Consider the following 26418-nt stretch of genomic DNA (forward strand, 5'->3'; position numbering starts at 1 on the left):
GATTCACCTTTCAACAATTGATCCAATGGCTCTGCTTTAGTGGAGATGACCAATAGCTGAGTGGCAGAACACCCTTGACTACAGTTTAGGGGTACTGTATTAATTTATTTACTGAATGTATATCCTACTGCACTTCCAAGATGGGATTCAAAGCAACTACGTGGTAGAGCAATGGGAATGTGGGTTTGTGTAAAAGTATTACTCTCCTGATTAATCATAGAATCATACAGTTGGAAAGGACTATAAAGGCCATTTACTCAAGCCCCCTACCATGGAGGAATGGACATCTACAGTATTCCTGAGCGATGGCCATCCAACCTCTCCTTAAAATAATAGAGTCCAGTATCTTCTGTCAAACCCCACTTACAGTCAAGAAGTTCTTTCTAATGCTTAAGTGGATTCTTTTTTCGTGTAATTTGAATCCATTAATTCATGTTGGGTCTCTGGAGTAAAAAAATCAAGCTTGCTCCATCTTCTACATGACATCCCCTCAAGATGTTTAAAGATGGCAATCATATGACTTCAGTTTACTTTTTTCCAAGCTGAGAGCAAAAGCTCTTCTTTAACATGTGGTTGAATTTAAAGTCACTATCTGCAGAAAAAAAAGGATAGCTGAGTAAATGCTGCCACATTTGGGATCCATAACCATAGTGTGTATCTCTCTTTTCTTCTCCCAGAGCCATGTTTGACTACGACAAAAGCAAGGACAGTGGTCTTCCAAGCCAAGGACTCAGCTTCAAGTATGGAGACATCCTCCATGTTATCAACGCTTCTGATGATGAATGGTGGCAGGCAAGAAGAGTTATGCTGGAGGGGGACAGCGAAGAGATGGGCGTCATACCCAGCAAAAGGAGGTACAGTGTTAGATTTTCTCTAGTCTTAGAACACCCATGCATTAAGGGTGTGAAGAGTATTAACAAAATGGTAAGAGAGGTTGTCCTGACATTCGGGTAACCTGTCGAAACAGTCTACTAAGAAATTGTCAACCTCTGCTTCCCCCTATAGTCATAAGGAACTACAGCGAGCATGCCCCATACGCGGGCTTGCCATCTATGACTGTTACAAGCCCCGGATGTTACACTGGAAAGCCCGTGGGAGCACACAGCCATTGAAATGAAAAGGACTTGAGGTTCCACTTTTTTGCCATATGCAGGGGGAGGGGTTCCGGAAAGGATCCCCCACATATACAAAGGTCCCACTGTATATTAGGATACATTGGGCCCTTGGTATCCACAGGGGTTTGGTTCCAGGACCCCTCATAGATAACAAAATCTGTGGATACTCAAGTCCCATTTTATGAAATGGCAAAGTAAAATGGAGTCTATTCTATAAAATGGCAGTGTGAGACCCAGCATGCCATAGTGGCTTCAGCATTGAACTATGAATCTGGAGACCAGGGTTCAATTCCCAGATCAGCCATGAAACTCACTGTGTGACCGTGGGCAAATCACATGCTCTCAGCCTCAGGGGAAGGCAATGGCAAAGTTCCTCTGAACAAATCTTGCCAAGAAAACCCCATGATAGGGTCACCTTAGGGTCACCATAAATTAGAAAATGACTTGAAGGCATACAACAACAACATAAAATGGCAAAATCAGGGTTTGTTTTTTGGTGTGTGTGTGTGTGTGTAAATATTTCCAAACCATGGTTGGTTGAATCTGTGGATGCAAAATCCATGGATACAGAGCTATGTGCTATCAGCTCAATGATTAAAGGTGTGATTTGTCTTAGCACTGGGGCTACACACAAGTTCTCCAGGACTGTTTCTGGAATCCTTCAACCTCTCTAGGTTCCTCAGGCTGCTGGGGCCTGATACATTTCCAGGAAGAGCAATTCACATTTTGTGTAGGCAGCGCCACTCTTCCCTTAGGCTGTTTAATGGTTTAGAAATCCTTTAAAAATAAAAGAATTCCTGCCACTTTCTCGTTTTGTTGTTGGTGGCTTGGAGGTCATTTTTGGCAGTCTACATAGCCCCCTGGTCGACTATGTCCATCTAAGGCATTTTTCAGACTCATGCAAAGAAGCAAGCGAGTTCCTCACTTATTGGTAGTTGGTGCTGCATCTGCCTGAATCTGCACTGCAGAAATAATGCAGTTTGACCATGCTTTGACTGCCATGGCTCAATGCTATGGAATTCTGGGAATTGTGGTCTTGTGAGATATCTATCCTTTCTCAATCAGGGAGCTCTGGTGCCATAACAAACTAGAAATTCCAGGATTCCAAAAGATAGAGCCATGCCAATTCAAGCAGCATCAAACTGCATTATTTCTACAGTGCAAATTAGACTTTTTTGGCATCACAAGGACCTACCACTGTGATATCACATAGCTTTTTCCTTTGGTCCCATGTTTTTGGCCCAAAATCATGGGGAATCAGATGCTGCTATCCTGGCAATCCTAGCTGTGGGCATCCATACACATCAGATACCAATATTGGTGCTCCAGATTATCCTCCTAACATTCAGCTTCCAGATATATCAAGTTTGAAAAGCCTTTCTATTCCTCTCCCCCCTTTTTGTTTAAATGCCAGAAGTCTACCGAGGGAAATGTCCTTAAAATAATGTTCAAGGGCAAGGAACCAGCAATCTTGCCCATTGCAAACCCCCCTCTGGACACGAAAGTCATGTTACATCTTGTTATTCCGCCTGGGTTGTCAGTAGGACATGTTTATCCACTCGACTGAGTTTTCCTTTTAGACGGGAAACGTTGAGCAAGATAACTTTTTCAACATCCCTCAAGATTTTAATCCTTGGTTTTTAATGTACAAACTGGGTTTGTTAGCTTTATCTGAAGTGAGTGCTTTGAGTATGCTTTCCTAACTCAAAGGGAAAAGATAAAGATAGGGTATAAATTGATATGCACAAACATGTCCCTTTCTTGATTTCTTTTCCTGTCTTGGAAATAGCAGGATCATTTTCACAGTCAGAATAATAATGTCCAAGCAAGCCACACTTTGCAGACATCTCTGCATGGTATTGTGTTCCTTGTAGCAAAATTTGTTTATCCTAAGATGAACCTAGAGTTATAGTTTTAGTTTGAAACTTGATTTGTTCAAAAAGACAATTAATTGTCCTTCTGCCCACCTACTTAGGCCTATGTACATGTTGTTAACTTTGTAATAAAGTGAGGTGAAATATTTGGCAGGAAAAATCTGATAGAGTGAGAGTTAAATAAAAGCAAAGTGGCAGATAAGGGATGGAGTCTTGAGGAAACAGCAGCGCTGGAAAGAATTTTCAAAAGTATTAAGAAACTGAGTGAAAAAACTGTGGGGTTTTTCCCCTTTAGCACTGAAAAACCCTGATGAGAATAACTCTGTGCTGATAAAGAGTCTTTGCAGTTTGGGACATATTCTGCACAAAATTTGCACAATATTTCAATATTAAAGCAGTGTCAAACTGTATCATTGTTGCAGTCCAGATTAGACTAGAGAGAGCTCAAACAAGAGTTTGGAGTAGGTTAGAACTGTCAAGAAAATGCCTGTACTGCAGCCACTCACTCAAAACCATAAAGTTGTGAGTTCAAGACCTGCAAAGGGGCTGAAGCTTGACTCAGGCTTGCATCCTTCCGAGGAGGTCGCTAAAATGAGTACCCAGACTGTTGGGGGCAAATTAGCTTACAGTTGCTTAGGCGGTATGAAGCGGTATATAAATGAAGCTTGTTTGTTTTGTTTTGCTTGTTTGTTTTATTCTGGAAGCAGGCACAAGGGGCTGTTATCTGGGTAAATGGTTCAGAGTTCAGGGGGGAAAACTGGACTTACAGGGTCATATGGCAGCCCAGAACCAGTGATAAAACTTTTTCAGCAGCTGTACAGGTATCAAAATGCTTTTCCTAACATTCCTCTTTTTTAACCCCAATGAATCAAGTTGTCTCACAGCACAATAGCCTCAGTTAGGTCATTCTGGCTACTGGTGAGAGTCCAGGCCTGATTTGCTGCTGGACTGATTTATTTGTCTTTTTGGTGGTCCATGGTATCCACAGAAGTCTCTAGCACCACATTTCAAATGAGTTCATTCTCTTCTCTTCTGGTCAGCTTTATTCTCTGTGCAGTTTTCTCAGGCCCGTTACAGACGGGCCTCTAAGTACATGCTGAGCACGTACTAGGGTTAGGAAGCGGCAGCACTTCCACACACCCTCAACCCTAGTACGTGCTCAGCATGTACAAAATGGCGGCGGCCGTTCCACACGGCCGCCACCATGACTACGTCACAACCGCGTCACCTCCAAATGAGGCGGCGCAGTTGTGACATAGTGGGGCCATGTGAGGGCGCCTAGTGCGCCCTTTCCGCGGTCCCAGAAGGAGCTCCGTTTCGGAGTTCCTTCCAGCTTTGCATCGCTGGGCGCAGCCTTTAGATGGCTGCGCCAGCGACGCAGAGGAGAAAGGGGCCAAGCGGTCCCTTTCTCCTCCTCCCTGCTGTCGCCGGGTGTCATTGGGGCTTGAAGCCCCAAGGACACCCCTTTCAGGCAACGGGGAAGCAGCCTTTTGCTGCTTCCCCACGGCCTGAAAAGCAGCAGATCGAGGCCTTGGAGGCTGCTGTTCTGGCAGCTGAGGCCCTGATACACCGGGGAAAGGAGCGCCTACAGGCTGCCCCAAAGGGGCGGTCTGTAACGCGCCTCAGTCATTTATAGAAATGGTTCTTTTACATTGTGCAGCATATTATAAGAGGCAAGTTTTCCCCAGATATTGGGTTAGCTCAGGAACATTATCTGAGATGTCTCATGTTTTTTTTGCCAAGAAAGTCTTTCACATCTTTTCCAAATTAATCCAACAGGCTCTTGAAAGAATTTGATCATCAAAACCTACCTCAGCAGTCAGATGAGGTCTTGGAATGGCTACTTCTCCTAATGCTAGGAGGATTTTCCTATTGTAAATAAATTGATCCACAGAATAATGATGATAATAGTTGTTGTTGTTGTTGTTGTTGTTGATATATAATGAACAAATACTCTTCCCACCAAACATTCTTTCCTCTTCCCCTGAAATGACAGGTTTACCATAACCCAGGAGCTCTGTTTAAAGCAATTTTTAAACACAAATTGGTTTTCGATTGTATGCAGTGAATTAGTTATAATAGAACATGAAGCAGCTTTCTGAGATTAGCAGAGGGACAAAATGCAAATTAATATTAGCCTGCAGTAATAATTTTAGAGGCTGTATTTAGTTGTGAACTTATTGTTTTTTGTCCTCAATAGGCCCTGGGATTTTTCCCTCCTGTTTAGGAGATTACACAGCCTTGAGCCTTCATTCCTCCTCTATGCCACCGCCACCCTAGGTCTTTTTCAATATAGAGTTTAATCAGCAAATTTTAAAATTAAAGATTTTTCCCCATAGCTTCAAAATCACACATTGAATACAAAAACTGCATTTCAGCCATTTCCATGTGTGCATGCTGCTTTCTCAGGGAAGGGGGGAATAATTTATTCCAAAGTTCAGTGGTAACTATAGAAACCTCAAGCTCAACGTGTTGCAGCTGGCACATTAAAAACGAGCAGAAACTCTGGGAAAAAACACAGATGTATTTATTTTATTGCTTCTTGAAGGGAACGTTCTCCCAATCATTTTGTTCCACTGTAATTAACCTATGATGTTGTCATACTTGCTCCTTCAAACAAAAATAACCATTCCATCCTTAAGCAACCTTTGAAAGAGGCTGCTGAGTTGCTTCTGAAGTAACTGTATTGGTCTGTTTCATTTTGTGGCTCTTGAAGCCCCCCATCCCAGTCTCCCAAAGCCCCCCATTTTTAAAAATGGTGCAATTCTCAGGCCATTTGTGCTCCCAAATCATGGAGAAAACACCCCAAACATATGTAAATACCCCCACCCCATTCCCATACCTAGCCTAGAACTGTGGACTAGCTTCAAATACCTCTGGTTTCCTCTGCAATCCTTCTCAAAATGGTGACAGAATGTGCCATGTGTGCTTCTAGGCTATTTCTGCTCCCATCCCAGTCTCCCAAAGCCCCCCGTTTTTTAAAAATGGTGCAATCGTAGGTCTGAGCAGATGTGATTGTATCAGAGGGCTAGGTGACGTTGCTTCAGGTGAGGTCAAAATTGGATGTGATCAATGAAGAATGCTCCCCCCCCCATTGTTGATCACATGGCTGGGCATCCCATTCTCATCTCACCAGAACATCACCAGGGAGCTGTTTGACCTACAAGGCAATGGTGAGAGTGGACCCGAAAAGGACAAGAAAGTGGTGCCAGTGTGCTTTCACCCCAGTTGGCCATTTAGACAGCAAGACAGCTTTGCATCACTTTCTTACCAGTATGTATGGTGTTCATGTAGTAAAGCTAAAGCACAAAATACTCCAGACTACACCCCAGTTATTTTGGCTGATGTAGACATGATCCTTGCTTGCAGCAACTGAAATAAGCTGAGGTCAAAATGAGAAAAGTGGGAGGAGGAGAGAGAAACTGGAACATTTTAAAAGCAGTTGGGCTAACAGAGAGTTAACTGGAACTGTCTCTGCCAAATCGGGACATTTGGAGATGCTGGACTAGTTTTTCATTCCTATAGTTTCCATTGTATTTTATTTTGTTATTATTTACATATTCAATTTGGCTGGCTTTTATTGTTGTATTTTTGTATTTTTCTTACATTATTGTTATGTTTTTAAATGGTTATTACATTTTCTATGGAAGATCTTTTGTAGATGGCTAAAAATATTTTTCTTTCTGTCTGTCTTTCTCTCTCTCTCTCTCTCTCTCTCTCTCTCTCTCTCTCATTCTTTCTTTCTTTCTTTCTTTTTCAGGGTTGAAAGGAAAGAGCGAGCACGTTTAAAGACAGTGAAGTTTAATTCAAAACCAGGTGTGATCGATGCAAAAGGGGTACGTAAAAGTGTAGTGAATTCTCCCAGAACTGAAGGTTTGTACAGCTATGTGCGCTTCAGACTTGGCCATCATGAAAGGAAAATAAGAATGGGTCGTACGGTCAAGATAATGTGGAGGGAAAATGAAAAACATGAGCGAAGATGATGTTTTGTAGTGAAGGTAAGAAAGGGTTTTGAACAAAGGAAGAAGAAAGAGGTATTGCTTCATAAAAGAGTAAAAGATTTAGCATTTCTGTTAATTCTGGTAGTGGGTCATAAACAGCTTAATTGATGTTTCATTTAGCACCAATAACATGCTTAATAGTCTATAATTTATTCATTTAAAATATATCTAATCTGCCTTGCTGGGAATTGCTCAAGAAATTGCTTACTTTTTAAAAATATGCATAAAGCAATCAGAAGCATGTGAATACATCTGTTTGAAAGACTCCTGTCTGAGACAAATAGAACCCAAGGATAGAGAAATGCGTGGTCCTTCAGATAAGGAGTCCTGGTGGCACAGTGGTTAAAGGCCTGTACTGCAGCCACAAAGTTGTGAGTTCGATCTCAGGGCCACAAGATTGACTCAGCCTTCCATCCTTTTGTAGGTTGATAAAATAGTACCCAGCTTGTTGGGGGCAATTGGCTTACAGACTGTAAACTGCTTAGAGAGTGCTTAGTTCACTGATAAGAAATGTAAATGCTAAATGCTACATGGGGCTGCAATTCCCATCAGCCCCAGGCAGCAAAGAGATTGGTGAAAGACTATGCAGCTAAACAGACAACTGTAAAGGGGCAGCTTAACACTACCCCTTTGAGCACTGGATCAGGGCTGCGGTAACCGCATGCCACAGCTCCAATCTGGCATTTTTCCAGCTCAAAAAAGATGCGGTAAAATGCTGCTCCTTTTTGTGCCGGAAAAAGGTGCCTCTTTCACTGCCACTGTAGCTCCTCTCCACTCCTGTGGTGTGCTGCATATAATCACTGCACTGCAGGAGCATTCACACACTGCTTGCCATCTGGTCGGGCGGGTGGCATGACTCCAGCATGTAGTTGCCATGCCCCCACACCACCCCCATGCTGGCTCTTATTGCCGGCCTGTTTTGCTCCTATGGGAGCAACAATCCAACAACATATAGAGGGGCCACATCTCCTGTCAGCCTTTCTGCTACTCCAAAGGCCTTTCTGATAAGCGAAGCTTTTGCCTCAGACTAATTATAAGGAAAATTCATTGAGTTTTTCCTTTACCCTTCGGAGGCTAAACTCAAACCAAGTCTGGAAAAACTGCATCGGTGCAGAAAATGGGTACATTAGTAAAAACATCAACCTGCATCAACACTTGGCATTCTTTGGGTACTGATTTATGCATGCCCCAGGATGGATTCCCACCCCCCACTTTTTTAGGGTTTGAAGAAGTTACTTTTGTGGATTTCAGCTAAGAATTCCCCAGGCAGCACAGTCACTGTAGGAAGCTTCACACAGAGCACATTAAAATAATCCATGGGGTCACAAATCATAGTATTATATCCCTGGGGTTATGAAGGCATGGATCACTGTCAAGAGATCTGGGCAAGATTGCAGAAAGCCTAGTCAGTTATTACAGGGCCATTTTTCCAAATAACATAAACAACTCTTCTGTTGAATATTCTGAGGATATTTATACAATGCACTGATAGCCAGCATGGTATAGTGGTTTGAGTGTTGGACTACACTCTGGAGATCAGAGTTCAATCCCCTGTTCACTCATGGAAATCCACTGGGTGACCTTGGGTGAGTCACACACTCTCAGCTCCAGAAAACCCATGATAGATTCACCTTAGGATCTCCATGAAGCAGAAATGACTTGAAGGCATACAACAATGCCTACAACAGGGGAAGGGTTTGGACTGGGTGGCTCTTCCAATAGGTCTCTTCCAACTCTGTGATTCTATGGCGCATTACAGACCGCCCAAAACGGGCAGTCTCGTGCCACTGCCGGTTGCTGCATCCAGGAACCACAGCAGCCAAACCGCGCAGTTCCCAGGCGCAGCAACAAAGAAGTGCCAAAATGGCACTTCTTCCTGTGCCCTGGAAGAGGTGCCACAAGGTGCAAGGCACACACTTGCGGCGCCACTTCCGGTGCGCAATGTCTGGACACTGCGTGTCCGCGACATCAAAATGGCGGCGCCCATTTGTATGCAGCGCCGCCATTTTGACGTAGTCATTACACACGAGGGGCAAGGCGCGTCAGGAAGCGTCGCCCCTCGTGCATAACGACGCCGCCCCATAGGGCCCATCCGAAACGTGCCTATGCTTCTTACATAGATAGATATGTTTAAAAAGAGTTGAGACATATGTGAAGTTCTCTTATACACCTCTCTGGTTACATGGAGGTTGTAACCTGGGATCATGCTGTACCATGTCAATCTCTGAAAGCCTTCCATAAATCCATCACCAATTGTTAAAGCCACAACATTTACAGCAGAGAATCTGAAGGTCTCCAGCTTCCATTTCACCCCACAAACACACGCACATACAGAGGGGGGGGATGTCTGTGAGCAGAAGCCACCTGTGGTTTTCCCCCTAAAAAACTAAAAATAACCAGAATTTTACATTTGTTTTTTGAATGAAAAAAGGTTATTACGGGTCCCCAAATTGGGGGGGGGGATGAAATTGTACAGTCACATCCCTTGGATCCTTCTGAAGGTGTGATTGTCAATTTGTAGTCCAAAAAAAAAAAAAAACCCCAGACATTGCACTCCAATTGAAGCTGAACTGGAGTTCACACTGGGGGAAATTTGTGAAGTACACACAACTCACACCTCCAGGTTACCGTGCTGAATCATATGGACTTACTCCAGAATGAAAAACACTAGGAATTGTGCCTCAGTGGCCAAGGGTACCACATTCAAGAAGGATGTCGACAAGCTGGAATGTGTCCAGAGAAGAGTGACCAAGATCACCAAAGGTCTGGAAACCAAGAGGGAGCTGGGTGCATTTAGGCTGGAAAAGAGACAATTGGGAGCTGAATATTGAAAAATGGTGATACGGGTTGAGTATCCCTTATCCAAAATGTTTGGATTTCAGGATTTCTCCCCACACACACACACATTTTGGAATATTTATAGATGCTTAATGAGATATCTTGGAGACAGGACCCAAGTGTAAACATGAAATTCATTTATGCTTTATGTACACCTAATATACATAGCCTGAAGGTTTTATACACAATATTTTTATTAATTTTGTGCATGAAGCAAAATTTGTATACAGTGAAGAGTCAGAAAGCAAAGGTGTCACTATCTCAACTGCCCATATGGACAATTTTGGATTTTGGCATATTTTGGATTTTGGAATTCTGAATAAGGGATACTCAACCTGTAGTAATCTATATATATTTAAAGGGTTGTCACATAGAAGATGATTTTCTGTTGCTTCAGAGACTAGGACACAAACTAAAGGATTCAAATTACCAGAAAAAGATTGGCTAGAAGCTTCTATCATGGTCTACAGTATGTAACTTTACGTGTACTTACCTATTTAGCAGAGCCACATAGAAATCCTATTAGTGAGTAGTGAAGATGCATAAGAAACAAGAGCAAGAATGTCCTATTGCTCATTGGACTCTACAACTATGCATTGGCAATCCCTTGCCAGTTTCCTGATGCACAATGGAACCAATGCATAACAGAACTGATACACATTGGTCCCATTGTGAATTGGCCCCAAATGCACATCAGTAGCTTTTGTCAGCTTCCTATGTAGTAATGTCCCTTTGCTGAATAGGGACATTACAGAACTGCCCCATTAATTCCTACAGGTGTGAGTCCATTTACAAAGTCATAAGTACCCAACAGGATTCTGCCCACTCTGTCTAAACATTAGGGAGAACGTCCTGATGGTAACAGCTATTCAATCATTAAATAGGCTACCTTTTGTGGAGTTTAAATAGAACTTGAATGTCCACCTCTTGAGATAGCCTTAACTGTATTTTTCTATGTCATTCTCTGTGATTCTATGAAAATTTGACCTCCAAGAATCTAGGCTCTCTGACATATGCATAACACAGGCTTCTCCCCTATAGACTGTAGAGCAGGAGTGGTTGAAGTATGGTGCTGGGGAGCCCCACAAATTCTCTTGGCCTACTTTTTTCTTGGAAAAGAAAATGTGAATTACCTCTCCTGGATTGTTTTTACACTACACAAGTAATACCATTTTAACTGCTATGGCTGCATCCTCCTGGAATCCTGGGTTTATAATTTGGTGAGACACTGGAGCTTTGGAGCAGAGAATTCTAAATAACTCACAAAATCACAAACGCATTTTGTAGAGATGATTTTGACTATGTTCCTTCCTTCCTCTTGTAAGTCAGCAAACTTCTGATAAATCTTGCACTCTCTTGGTTTGTGCCTTTATTTAAACATTCCCAAATAAAAGCTGAAGTTGGCCAGAGACTGGATTGAATACCACCTGGATATTCCAAGTGGAATGCAAGATTTGCAAAAAAGAATCCAAGGAGGAAAATGTAGCGTTTTCATTTTATAGGGTCATGGCAAATTTTGTACAAGGTGGTTTGTATGTGTAAAGGGACAGAATCAACAATTAATATAATGCTGACCCTTCCAGGAAATTATCTTCAAATGGGTTGTGTTCCCTGCTTACGCAACTGTAAACAGAGTACTGATACTAAAGAATAGCCAAACAAAATACAACTATATTCATATAGAAATTTATAAAATGCCAACAGAATTCCACCCATGCTCTTTTAGCACAAAACTGAATATTTTATGTTTGAAAAAGTCATTTGGATGTGGGATTTTTTTTAAATCCACAGACTAAGAGCCTACATCATGCTTGCATAATATAAGTCTATACTTATGCAGTTATGTGATAGCTGTGTTACATCACCCTGCTGATGAATACCAACATTGTGCAACCAATTACATATCTGTGAGCATGCTGCCTTATTCTCCATCATAAAATGGGGGTTGCACAATGCCTGTCCGTGCAATTTCAGTGGAAAAGGTAGCATGTTGAAGACACTACAGATAGTTATATGCCATCCAAGAGTGCACAACTGTATATGCAACAGGTACATTTATGGAACTGTGAACTGAATACAGACATTCAGCAATGGTCAAAAAAGTAAAAGTGCATGTTCTGCTACTGTTTTCCATGGAAAACAGTGGGAGTTTGTGGAACCCAACCAATTTTTCACAAAAAGCCCCAACATATTTTTTAAATGAAAAATAGGTTTGGGAAGGAACACCTATAATCTTGTCCAGCAGAGATAAAATCTTTTACTTCTTCATTGTTATGTGTGAGAATTAAAGAAACAAAGACTTGCATCCCCATTGATACCCAAACACCTGCCCAGTCTGGATACTGTGAAATCAGTTCCCACCACCAACCATCATGATGAGTAGGGTCAGCACAACCATCCACCATCCATTATTCCCACTGCTCCAAGGAGTGATCTAATAGGGCTGGCTTACTTCCTATGAAATGCCATGCCAGGTACTCTGTGGCATTGCATTAGTGCAAGTGTGCAGAACAGTGCCCTCCAGATGTTGTGGGCTCCTAGCAGCCTGGTTAATGAGCATGACTGGAGTGGTAGTTCAACATCTAGAAGTCTGCAGATGTGAGGAGGAAGAAGAGAGCCATATACACTGTTTTAAGCTTAATGGGGGAAAGATGGAAAATAGATGTAACAAGCCCAGAAAATGTGAAGTTGGAGGCTTCCATGGACTTTGGGGGTGGGGGGGTTCACACTATAAGGCAGTGTTCTAGAAGAGTTTATTCAAAGAAGATGCCAGCCACAGCTGTTGGTGAAACATCACGAATAAACTCTTCTACAACATGGCCTCATCGCCCGAAAAACCCACAAAAAACCCAAGAAAATGTGCTCTTTAGCTTTTACTGCTAAATGCTAAGAGACAACAGGACTGTACAGGATGATGCCACTTTTGCTAATAGTGCTCCCTAACCTGGTGCCCTCTAGATATGGGTGACTGCAATTACCATCAACCTCAGCTACCTTTATTCCTGTTGGTTTGGGGTTGCTGAGAGTTGGAGTCCAGTACAACTAATGAGAACCAAGTTAGGGAAAGCTGTCATCTGGCAACATGACCACTTTTTGGACAATAAACTGGGGTGCCGTAAAGAAATTGGGCATCCCTTCTTTATCATATATCAGAGAGCTAAATGGCATGGAAAATGTTTAACAGCTGAATGACTCATTCCAAGTAAGCATTCTTATCCCTTGAGCCTTTTCCAGAGGTTTTAACAGGTACCTAATCTTTAGCTAAATGACATCTTAAATGCCCATTTCTGTAATATCGTCAAAGCTGGCGGGAATCATTTGTTCATTTTGCTAATGATGCCTCATACAAACCAAAATCTGGCTAGAATGTAATTACCCTTTAATTTCCTGCCTCATTCTTCCTGCACATTGCTGCTGAAGCAATATCAGTCTTTGGCACCACTAATTTCATTGCCGGATGTGACATTTTGGAAATGGCGTTGTCGGCGATTCAAGCAGCTATGACCTTTCACCATCCCTTGTCTTGGGTTCAGCCTGTTGGGCTGCTGGAAGGGAGGATCTCCAGGCTTTGTGCGAATCAGAACATGTTTGAGAATGAAGGCAAGGAAGTAAAATGAGATGTTCCTGAAACATTTCTCCATGGAGACTATAAATGGTTGGTGTAACAAAGAGCAGGCAACTGCCAAGATTTGGGGGCCCTGGAGACCTTGGAGGGCTATTCCCTGACCATACCCCCATATTTAAATTTCCCCACACACCTCCATCTCCACCATAGTCTGTTCTAGTCCCAAGAAAGGCCATTATTTCACCAGGACAGAAACTGGAAGTAAACCTACAGGGGTATATAGGGAAGGACACCTTTAGTCAAAAATATTGAAAAAAGGTTTTAAAAATTGAGGAGTCAAAAAGGTAATCCACCAAAGCAGATTCAGGGGATCTAAGAAAATACTTCTTCACACAACACATAGTTCATCACCACAAGATGTAGTGATGGCTGCCAATTTGGAAGATTTTCCAAAAGGGAAATTCATAGAAGTTAAAGCCATTACAGGTTACTAGCCAAGATGCAGGAGCAGTATATCTCTGTTTAACAGTCACTGTTTTGACCCACAGAATTGAGAGTCCAGTTGCACATGTCCTGGTTGGCAACCCATGTTTGTGAACATAATGGCTCTTTCACAATATACAATTATGGTGTTGTGATTCCCCTTTGTCTGACATGGTTCCAGTCTATGGATTCCTGGAATTGGCTGTTTAGAGAGGAGCATTTGGAATTCTCAGCCAGACAGCTTTGGTGCCTCAACAAACTACAGATCCCAGAATTGTATGGCAGTTAGTGGAATCATAATGCTTTAACTGTGTAGAGTTAAAGGATCCAAGGTTGGATTACATGGGCCTTTGGTTTGACTCTTCTTAGGTTTTTATACCATGTTCTTATTCCAACAGAATTGGGACTTTCTTCCTATTTCTCTGTAGCCTTCTATGGTACCCAAAGCCTTCTATGGAAGGTTTGCAAGCCTTTAAGAGCACATTGTAAAATGTAGGGAGGTGGACTACAGGAGCACAGAGTGCTGACTACCCATTGGGGAAGAGGAAATGGGAAATCCAGCAGAATGAGTTGGAGTATTCAAAAGTGGGCTGGATAGCAGAAGAATGGTCAGGATGATCTCAGAAGAAAGTGTGGTTGGCTAGCTGGAATTTTGGACATTACTGGACAAGGCTTTTAAACGACAGTTAAACCTTGAAAAAAGCAGTCCTAGTGTTACTTATCGCACAGCGACACCTCCTACTCATAGCAGAGACAGAGTTAAGGGGGAGTCAGGAAGAGACCATGATGGCAGCAGCAGCAGCCCCAGTCACGCAATTGCAAATATTATTCTCTTTTCATTGACAAACACATTTGTAGTGAGAATGGGGCTCGTGTGATTAAGCAAGAGAACTCCATTCTGTAACACTTAGCTTCAGGTCCCCATTGATCCTTTGTTAAATCCTGTTAACTGAATCCTAAACCATGCCTGCAGTTGGATGTTCTTCCATTCTGAAATTTGGGCTTCAGAAAATATCACCATTAATTTCTTTCATCAGAGATACTGTTTTCTTCCTCTTGCCCTAAATCCAAGTCCCCACTAGAGTAGTCCCACTGAATCTATTGTTGAAAGATGAAGCAACATGTAAATCCCACTGAACTGATAGGTATATTCTGGTCAAGAAGTTCACTAGACAGTGTATAAATAATTCATCTTAGAACTACTTTAACTCCATCCTACAAAATCCTGGCATTTGTAGTTTTGTGAGGCACCAGCAATCTTTGGCAGAGAAAGCTAAAGACCTTGTGAAACTAGAAATCTGAAGATTCTATAGTATAAAACTACAATACAGGTCTTAAAGTGGTGTCAAGCAGCATTATTTCTACAGTATAGATGCACTCAAGGACTAACAATAGGATCTAGGACATTATTTCTCCAGTCCCTCCTCTCTGATTCCTCTTTATCCTTCCCAAAATTATAAGCTTGAAAAGTTCAAGAATTCTTTAAAATGATGGATACAGTGCAAAAAGATCGCTTCACTCCCAGGTGACTTTAATGCAGATAATAATATCTATCCAATTAGTCACATTGACCCCAAATGATTTTTTTCTCATCTTAAAGAGAAGGCAGGCAAGCAGAGAGGCAGGGGTATAAATAGCAGGTGTAATTTCATCAAGCAGGAATGAAAACCTGAAATTATCACATTAAGGCTACCTATTAAGACTTTTAATTCAGCATATTTAATAGCATTACACTTGTCTGATCATCACAGTTTCCACTTTCCTAATTATTGATGTGCAAGTTTTTAATATCCAGACAAATAGGTAGCATCTCTTGGGCAATAAGACTCTTACAATGATTTGGAAAATGAAAAGAGAGTTAAATAGAGATTTTTTTCCCCCATTGCTGGGATGTGATACTGTCATAGCAAATGGGTCTGGTGCCCTATTGGGAACGTGAAAGGGATCATGTGTGTCATAATCAGGATTTTATTGCAGGGGGGGTTGGACTTAATGGCCCTTGAAGTCTCTTTCAACTCCATGATCCTATCTTCCAATATAGTTTCCTATTGCTGTATCCGCACTATGCAGTTACTGTATAAGACTTTGATCCCACTTTAATTGCTGTGGTGCCATCATATGGAAATTGCAGCGGTGCCATCATATGGATTTCTCATTTAATAGAGCCAGCATGGTGTAGTGGTTTGAGCGTTCACCTCAATGTCATTGTTAATCACCAACAAGAGTAGAGCCATTGAATGAATTAAATTAACCTACACATTGGTTCACTATGCAACAATTGATCGAACGAGTCCACTCTAGTTGGAACAAACCAACAAGAATTAGACCAATGACTGCATTATCCATTAATAGTAAAATGCAGGGTAGGCTGAACCTCTGTACCAAAAATGTCTGGCTAAAACAAGTATGGATGGAATCCTGTTAGTTAGTTCCAAATAAGACAAACCTATTCAATTCTGAATGTTGAGTCTACATTCTTGGGACTAACAAAAGGATTACATCTGTATGTTTTCAGCATGCAGCTAACAATAAGAACTATAGAGTAATGAGTTTTCCACTTACTTGGTGCCACCATATTGAATGCCCTGCTCCAAACTTGTTGCATTTCTAAGGAAACTGGCAACTTGTCACAAAATGATTTAGCCTTTTGCCTGGATTACTTGCTACTTTTTGGCAGTGCTCTATCACCAGAGCTATGGATTTTGTCTCATCTGGAGACAATAGGAAAGATACATCTGCCAGTGTTTTGCCCTTTAAGTCAAAGGGGAACCAGAAAGGTGACATTAACAATTGCTAAGTACTGTACATCATTCAAGAACACCCTTCAACATTCAGCATCCCAGTCTTGATTGATGCCTCGTGCCCTTTCAGCTTTTAGAGGAGGCTGTATTTTGAAGGAACAATGACATCTGTAAAGTGCCAGACAATGGAGTATTCTGAGTGGCAGGGAATAAGATTCTGAGGAAATGACAAGACATTCTAGCTTCATCTGAGAGGGCACTTCTGGAGTGATCCCAGTGTTCCATCATCTTATTATCCTCAGAGGTTAATGAGGACAGGAGGGCAAGAGCAGTGGCATAGGAAATAGTGAAACGGCCTTTTCATTGGATTCACACCAAAGTATACTTTTAGTCCAATGGTTCTGTTCACACAGGCGCGGTAAGACCGCCGCCATTTGCTCCGCGGGAGCCGCAGCAGCCAAACGCGCGGTCCCCGCGCGGAGCAAAAAAGAAGCTCCATTTCGGAGCTTCTTTTGCGGCGCGCTCAATGACGTCGCGAGGCGGCCTGGTCGCGGACTACGCGACGTCATAGGCGCCGCGACACGTCTGGACGCTGTGCGTCCAGTAGTAAAGATGGCGCGCCCATGTAGAAGGGGCGCCGCCATCGTGTACGTATACAATACGTACTAGGGTTAGGGGGGTGCGGAAGCACCGCCCCTTCCTAACCTAGTACGTATTGTATACGTACTAAATGGCGGTGTGTATCCCGCCACAGGGACCAATTAGTTGTCCACATGAAGCACCAACCGGACAAAGGTGCAATTTCACCCTCATCCCATGCTCCCCAGCTCGATATATGGCCTCTGATATTGTGGTGACACATAGGCATCCTTACTATTTGTCATTGATGGCCCCATGGTCTATGAATGTAAACAATTCCTTTTTAATGTCACCCAAATTGATGATCATGATGATAATAGATAATGATGATGATTATGATGATATGATGATGAGATATGAATAATATAATAATAATGCATAGAGAGATCTTGTTACACCTTTGAGACTAACTGAAAGAATTGACAGCATGGCTTTTGTACACTGAAGTCTGTGAGCTATGCTACAAGTCTTTCTTTCAGTTAATCTCAAAGGTGCTACAAGATCTCTCAAAACTGATTCTACGATACAGGCTATATCTTGTAATAATAATAATATAATAATAATAATAATAAATAATTTATATCCTATTTTTCCCTAATAATGGGACTCAAGGTGCCTACGCATTCTAAAAACATATAGATAGATTAAAAGGTGATATTCCTAAATCTTACTATACAACTAAAAGTCCTCACCTAGGGCTTAGTTATATAGATATATATACACATACTACATACTATATATATATAGAATATATATAATATATATATATAACCCTAGTGAGGGATATATATACTTTTTCTTTTGAAACAATTCCTCTACTGTATATAGCATTCTAAAAACCTAAAACCATAATAACCTCCCTTATTTTCCATACATCAATCAGCTATTTTCATTCTTCTTAGTATTATCCCGAGTTTTCTCATATATTAACATAGGCCTTATTGCATGGAAAAGACAGACGACAATGGAGTGTGAACTATTTTTCCATGCCTCTCACATACTGTTGCAGCCACTTCCTTTCTCCTTCCCGGGAGATGACATAAAAATGTGACTTCTGTTGCAAGATTTTTCCAGTGCAACAAAAGACACACTTTTATAACTGTCTCCTTCAAAAGAGAATGGAACATCATGCGGAGGCGGACGAGAGAGAAAATGATACTCTCCTGCTCCTTTTGTCTCATATGACTGCCCATCCCTGCTGAATCATACCATTTTAACAACCAGTTTCTCTTTCCATGTTGTGTGTAATTATTCTGGCCATCATTGTCATATATTGCAATATTCTTCTGCTCTTCTCCAAATGTTCATCTAAAAGTCCTAATATTGTTTTTCGGTTTTCTCGCTGAATTTTAATTTTCAAAATGTCCTCTCAAAATATGAATTTGAGTCCAACATTACGTGTCCACCTCATATGAAAAAAAAGTTCCACATTTTGCTGTTCTCAGTGTTCACTCTTTAACATATCAGATTGCACCCAGTGCAAATGGAGTTTTCAACAGAGCCTTGGCTTCAGAGTATTTTCTTTTTGAATCACATTCTATTATGGCCAAAAGAAAGCCTTGACTTTCAATACCCAACCAATTTCAAGCTGTTTTTTCCCCCTAAATTGCTTTGCCTTGGTCGGAAAACTTGCTATTCCTTTCAATCCACAGAAGGCCTTTTTCCTTTTCCTTTAAATGGCCACTGTATTACAATGGAAGTACAGTATGTGAAGAGTTCTCACAGCAGGAAACATTTTTTTAAATGACTCTATCAAACATAAAGTGCTAGTAAAAGTGCTCTGCACATGTTAGCACTCTCCTAAGTAGGTCAGAGAAGAACACTCTCAAACCTTCCCACATTTGCAGATGAAAACCCAAACACGTGTGGCCAAGAAAACATCAGAGGGGCAAATGTTATTAATGAGAAGAAAGACAGACAAGCTAGGGAGAAGATTCAGCAGTTTGCTTTTGCTTGAGTCTGTAGGAAGGGTGAGATTAACTCTGCATAAACTGCATTAATTCTGCATGTGTTTTTGGACCAGAGTTTAAATACCTTCTAAAGGCCATGTGGGGGGGGGGGAGAGTTGAGTTTTTTAAAAATTGATCCTTGCATAGGGGCCCTGAGGACCCCCTGCTCTAGGATTTGGCCACCTTTTCTTCTTGAGTTCATTCTGTACTGAATAGTTCTGGGAAGTGTACATCGGCTTGCGTTCTTCACATCTATCACTTCCTGAAAGATTTTAGAGATGTAATAGAAGTAATAGGAAATCATAAAAGCTCTCTCCTTTCTAATTCTGAGCCTTATTAAAGGGAGTAATCCACCCTGGTAGTTTCACTATTATGCATTCATTTTGTCTCCCTCTTTCATTGGCTCAGTTGAGTACCAAAAGAAAACCCAAGGGATTGTGCAAATCAATAATCTAGGTAAACAGCAAATGTCGTCTGCTATTTATTGCATTTGACTAAATGGACATGGACATCCATGACAGATTAATGAATCCCCTACACAGTCTACGAAACCCCAAATTTACACATTCAGTCAAGATATACATCAAAATCCACACATAAACAAGAGTTGAGGAAGTTGCAAAATCTAACTCTAACTGTGCATTTATACATAGTAGGTTCTAATCCTAGCTGCCTCAGAGAGAAATTGGTGACTACAGAGTGACATTCAGGCATTTATCTTCCCGCAAAAAAATATATATATAAAAATAAATCTGGCAATAGTGTATCATCAATTCAGTCAGTCTTTATTTACGGTCAATAGAACCATTGAAGCATACAATAACAGCGCATATAAAGGAAAAGTTGCATAAAGCATACACCCAATTATAAATGAAGAGATTACATTAAAATACATTAAATCAGAAAGCTAAGAATAAAAGTAAGTGGTCAGATTGGATTACAACTGGAGATTGTTTTGATTACGAAATTATAGCTCTAGGATATAGATCCGTTAGTCCAGACCCCTTTAATAATTCTCTCTAATTTTAACAGCCAGTGACAAAAAATTCCAACCAACAGGGTAATAATACACATGCCTTGTCTTGCAATAGCAATTGAATGTGAAATAACATTAAATAATTCAGAACAGCCTGGCTTGCATTTCAAGAAGGGGGCAATCAGTTGGTTACCACAGTGGTAATAAAAATACAAGAGAACAAAGTTTCAACTACTGTTGTCCATAAGGGCAAAATTGAGCAGAGGTAGGTAGCTCAGCAAACTCCAAAAGAGGTTTGAAGGAAAACATTGCATCTTGTTTGGTGAACAAGATGCAATCTTGGGACAGTTAAATTTTTAAGGTAGGAAGATGACAGAAAGATCTTGCATAATGAATGTTTAGAGTACTGGAAGAGCAAAGATGAAATAGAATTGGTCTTAAGGATGCAAAAAAGCAAGTCCCGCCAGCCTGTGTCTTAGTATTTTAGTGCCATCTCATGGCCTAGGTTTATAAGCAGGGGTTCTGAAAGACCAATGGAGGACAGCTCATGAGCATATGTCTTGGAAGGGATTATAAGGTTAATATCTTGAGACAGCTTAGCCCAGCCACCTTTCTTCCATTGTGTCAATGAAATAAACTTGGGGAAGGGGTCTTTGCACGTGTCCAAGATCGTGTTTATAACATGAAGGGCTGCCTTTGCAGCCTGAGCTTTTACAGATACCACGCCTGGCTCCCTCTGAGGGAATGCAGCTGGAGTTCTGGCGTGTAATGTCAACAGTTACCTCAAAAACTTGTTTGAGACAGACCTCCAACTTATTTGTGTCATTGTAATTTATAACCCAGATCTCATTATCATACTGCCTGCATTTGAACAGTACTTTCCTAAAAACACTTTCAATGCTGGAATTACCAGCCTGCTTGCCACTCCTAGAATAAAAAAATTCAACGCATGGGCTGTGTGTTCTTGGTCTGATGTTCTGAGCAGGGGGTTCAACCTGATGGCACAGGGCTCCTTCCAACTCTGGGTTCCATGATTTTATGACAGAGCACCTGGGCCTTCATTGATTTTACTCAGAGCTTGAAAAAGTTATTTTGAGGAACTTTTACCTTCCAGGCCTGAATCCATTTGCTAGCAGCTCAGTACCTCATAATGAGTACCTCATTTATTATTCTAGCTTAAGCTGTCACTAAAGGGGGGGGGGGGGAGACTTATTGGTTCTCCTTGTAACAGTGGCTTCACTAAGGTTGGCATCACCTGCTGCGGTAACTCATGGTGTCACCCACCACCACCATTGACCTCCTTCCATCCCACACTATACGAATCTCTAGTCAGTTTTTATACTCATGTTAGACATTAATGGTAATTCCTGCATTCATAGTAAAATTTAAATGATACCTTTAAATAACAGCCTCAGTGCAATTTACGTTCGTTAGTTTCATGTGGTTGAAGTGAAAACTTGGGAAAAGGTGATGTTCAAAGAAAAACTTAAAAATAAATTTTAAAAAATTAAAATGTATTTAAAAAAAAAAGGCCTGTGGTCTTCTCCTTTCTCTCCCACTGGCACCATCTCTTCCACTGATACCATCTCACAACTCAAAACCATCTCTTCAGCATTTAGTGGGAAAAGGCAAATGCCACAGCCAATTTATTGCCCAAAAGCAGATGTTTGAGAGCAGTGGTGTCACCCCACCCTTGAGTGTCACTTGTGCAGTTTACACCCCCTTAGTGATGCCTTGCCTTGTAACACAATTGCACTGCCACTGTTACTTACCTAGCAAGTTAGCTGGAGGGGATGTGGTCGTTTTTTTTCAACTGTGGCTGAAGCCTCCTCAACCACCACCTCATCCCTGAGCAGCACAGACAACCCTGTCTGCCACTGCTTCCAGCATCTGAATCCAAGTGATTTATTCAGTGATTTATTCCAGCCATGTGAAAATGCAGATGGTTCCCAACCACACTTCTTCTAATTCTAGAGCTCACTTTGTGAATGAAGTTGCATGGAATGCAGAATCAGAAACAGTCACCCACGTCTTCTAAATGGGAAGTTTAGAAAGAAAATAGAACACACACACAAACACACAAAATCATAAATTGGCCACCTCCGACAACAGGGAAGCAATAATGAGCAGTTAGGACTAGGACTCCATATTACAGGAGACCGCTGGTATGGTGTAGGAGTTTTGAGTGTCAGGGTGCATCTGCACTGTAGAAATAATGCAGTGTGAACACCCTCTAACCTGGTAGCTCCATTATGGATCCTGGATTTGTAGTTTTACCAGGTCTCTTTTGCCTTCTCTGCCAAAGGATGCTGGAGACTCATAAAACTTCACAATTTGTGGGATGGAAACCAGGTAGTTAAAGTGGTTGTAAAACTCCACTTTTCTACAGTGCATGATCACCCTTTCTTCAAGATGTTAGGAAACCAGAGCTCATTAGACATGGAAATCTCTTTGGACAACCTTAAGGAAATCATGTTCTTTCAGCAACTAGTGGGAGGCAGTGGCAACCCTCTCGTGAAACATGTCGTCAAGAAAACTGTAAGAAGGAGTCAACTTGAAGTACATATCAAAAACTATGGAGTTTATCAGACAAGGAGAATTAGAGTAATAATCTGATGGCAATCTGAACGCAATCATGGGTTTAACGTTATTGCATGATAAACCACTACTACACACAATTCGGGCAATGGGAAGTCAGTCCGAATGCAATCATGTGGTTTCATGTTATTGCATGATAGACTGCCCACAACGCAAATCGGGCAATGGCATGCTATTTTTGGGGCAATGGGAGCCAGTTCGAATGCAATGCGTATTTCACGTAATTGCTGTGAAACTAGCAACTTTAAGCTAATAGGAGCACTACAGAACATGGTATTTGCCCTCAGACAACCTGCAAGAGGAAATGTAGAGAGAGCAGAACAAAGGACTCTACGTAACATTTGTCGACCTCACCAAAGCTCGACACTGTGTAGAAAGGTCTGTGGCAGATCCTGGACGACCAGGATGCCCCCCCCCCCCAAATTCCTCAAAATGATCCTCCTGCTACATGAAGGCCCGCAGCAGGTCAAGTCAGATAGGCAATGCTCTCTCGGAGCCCTTTCTAATAACTAATGGTGTGAAACAAGGTTGTGTTCTCGCTACGACTCTATTTACAATCTTCTTCAGCATGATTCTCAAAGGGCTACGGCAGATCTCAAAGAAGAGAAGACGGCTTATCATACGCTACCGTACTGATGTAGCCTGTTTAACTTAGCTGCCTGAGGGCCCCCACTAAGACTTTAAACCATCTAGTCTGTGAGCTGCTTTGCTGACGATGCTCGCCCCCCTTGCCCATACGGAAGCAGCTCTGCAGCACCTGACTCCTGCTTTGCAACAGCTGCAGAGCTCTTTGGGCTGGAAGTCAGTCTGAAGAAAATGGAAGTTCTCTTACCAGCCGGCACTCAGGAAGAAAGAACACTACCATCCCCACATCACTGTAGGCACCTCTGTGCTTAAGTCCATCCAGCAGTTCACCCCTACTGGGGAAGCAATCATTCTCAGACGCCAAGATTGATAAAGAGATCGTCACAGACTGCAAAGGCATATAGTGCATTCGGAAGGCTTCACAAAGAGTCTGGAGAGTAACAAACACTTGAGGCGAACACACAAATTAGTGTGTATAGAGCATTGGACTGTCTTCTCCTCTATGGGTCTGAAACATGGGTCACCATCGCCACACCTACGACCCTTGAACGCTTTCCATCCGCCTGTTTACGACACTTCTAAATATACATGGACTGGACTAGTGACAAATTTTGCTGTCCTTGAGCAAGCCGGGTCACAGCCCATTGAGGCCATGCTATTGAGGCGCAGCTGCACTGGCAGGACACGTTTCTAGATCAAGGACATCGCTCCCAAAATAGTATTCTACGGGTGAACTCGCCATGGTCAGGTAAGAGGGGCAACCCAAAGAGGATACAAGGACTCCCTGAAACAACATCTCAGGCTTGGCCAATTGTTCACCAACAATGGCTTCCCCTGGCCTCACATCGGGAAGCACGGAGACACACTATCCACGATGCTGTAGCCTTTTTCAAAAGCTCATGGGAACGAGTCTCGAAGAGAAACGACAACGCAGAAAGAACCACAACCCGGAAAACACACCCAAGGAGACTTTCTGCTGTACTTTCTGCAACCGGACCTGTTTGTCCCGGATTGGCCTTTTTAGTCACCAACGCGCTTGTACAAAGCGCGGGGATGCATCCTTCCTGAATCTTCGTTCGCGAAGCCAAAGCCAGCGAGAGAGAGAGAGAGGGTAGTGAATGCGTTTTGGCCCCCACTTCCTTTTCATTCGAATTTAGAAAATTCCTCCCTTTTGATAAACTCCTATGCCTTATTACACACAAGAGCTAGATGAATGGGGAGGGGGGGGGTTCATTCAACTAGCTAAAAGTAATGTCTGTACCTCTCCATTGCTTATAAAATTAACAAGTTATGGGTCATTGGCATTATATATTAACTTGTTATCTCTATGCTCTAAGGCAACGATCTTGCACAATACATTCCCCTTATGCTTTATTATCACATCCAAGCAAGCCTCCTGTATGCTCACTTCCAGTCCTTGAAACTGTCTTGACCTATGCCAGCCCTTGCAAAGCTTAACAAACTACAATGAGGGTACGCTGCAACAGTATTCTCTGAGTATTGTCATGTGCATTATGTTAGGGAAGATTTCTCACATTCTAAATTTAGTCAGTTTTTAAAAAATAGGTTTGCTAGCTGCTGAAGAAGAATGGCAGTGTAAATATTAGAGTGTGTGGGATTGCAAATAGGAGCATTTCTGAGCAGTGCAGAGGTTGAAATCAAATTATGTGGTGTGAATATGCTCACCCACAGTCTGCGTGGGTGGTCTTGCAAAGGTGATGGAGGCGCTGGCACTCACTTTGAAATGTGTTAGCATCTTCCATCTCCCTGACTCTAATCTGGGTTTTGTGTGCTGTTGTTCAGGTGGCACAGCAACCCCTCCTATTGTTTGAGCAAGTGTTAGAAATTGCTGCACAGTCATGGTAGAGCGTTGCAATGTGTCCTTCTCTTTACAAGCAAAAGGGAATGCTGTTGCCAGGACTAATGTTTTCATAGATATTTCATGGTGGCTAGATGAAGGAAAGCACCTGGGCTGCAGCCACAATGCAGTTGTTGGGGCACCCCGGGCTCTTTGAGAAGAAGGCTAAAATCTCACAAAGTTGCAAATCCAGAATTCCATAGCATTGAGCCATGACAGTTAAAGCAGTGTCAAACTGCATCATTCTGCAGGATATACACCTTCAAAGAGAGGCCCTTATCAGATGAGTGTGGAACTGGGGGTTTTGCGCACTGGGTGGTCGAATTCGCGTTTTATTCGCAAAGTACCACTATACCAGCATTCGAATGGCCAATCCGCACTCATGTGAATGCGCGAGCTGCCGAACTGAGTACTGGCTCCTCTTTTTGGAGCGTTGTGGCCAGTGCGCTGAAGGGGATTGGCGATATCCGGATTTTTTCTCTGTTTGATCTCAGTGCGAATGGGTCTGGTATGAATCCCCAGTCCTGAACTCCGTCGCAAGACCCCAGATCCTTTTTACTTCCGGTGGGTCTTTCTCTTGCCGGTTCCAGGGAGAGCGGGGGGGGGGTTCCAGCGGCCTCCTCCTCCTCCTCCGGCTGAGAGGCATCCCTAGCTGCATCCCAGGCAGGGAACAAACAGGCGGCGGCGCCTAGATCGGCGATCGCCGCCGTTCCAGCAGCCCTCTCCTCCTCCTCGCTTGAGAGGCATCCCTGGCTGCATCCCACGGCAGGGAGAGGCGTGGGGGCCGCTGGAATCGCGTTCAGCAGCCTCCTCCTCCTCCTCCCGGCTTGGGAGCCAGCCTAGGCTGCCTCTCAAGCCGGGGAGGAGGAGGAGGAGGCGCGGGAACGGGGCGGATCGCCGCGATTCTAGTGGCCCCGCGCTGTTCCCTGTCCTGGGATGCAGCCCAGGCTGGATCCCAAGGGGAGGGCGAGGAGGAAGCCGCCTGGAATCAACGGCGACCCCAAGACAAAGGCCTCCAGTCCAACCTCTTCTGCCATTGCAGGAACTCTTAATCAAAGCAATCCCCATTGACTTAGATGGCCATCCAGCTCTTTGACAGCTCGTGGAAACATGCTCACTCCCCCCCCCCCACGAATACATACACAAATACACACACACACACACCACACACAGCACGAACCGGGCATTGCTAATTT

The 26418-nt window shown here is 42.6% G+C and overlaps 1 protein-coding gene across 3 annotated transcripts in view; it reads left to right on the forward strand.

Annotated features, from left to right (window-relative positions):
* Positions 1-26418, forward strand: part of LOC121925291 (disks large homolog 2) — a 167914-nt gene that overhangs the window by 99036 nt on the left and 42460 nt on the right. For all 3 annotated transcript variants that reach the window (XM_042457257.1, XM_042457258.1, XM_042457260.1), the window contains exons 3-4: positions 678-854; positions 6750-6825. In XM_042457257.1, coding sequence (XP_042313191.1) covers positions 678-854; positions 6750-6825 — 253 coding nt within the window. The remainder of the gene's footprint in view (positions 1-677; positions 855-6749; positions 6826-26418) is intronic.

The sequence above is a fragment of the Sceloporus undulatus genome, chromosome 3 (genome assembly GCF_019175285.1).
Source record: "Sceloporus undulatus isolate JIND9_A2432 ecotype Alabama chromosome 3, SceUnd_v1.1, whole genome shotgun sequence".
NCBI classification, from domain to species: domain Eukaryota; kingdom Metazoa; phylum Chordata; class Lepidosauria; order Squamata; family Phrynosomatidae; genus Sceloporus; species Sceloporus undulatus.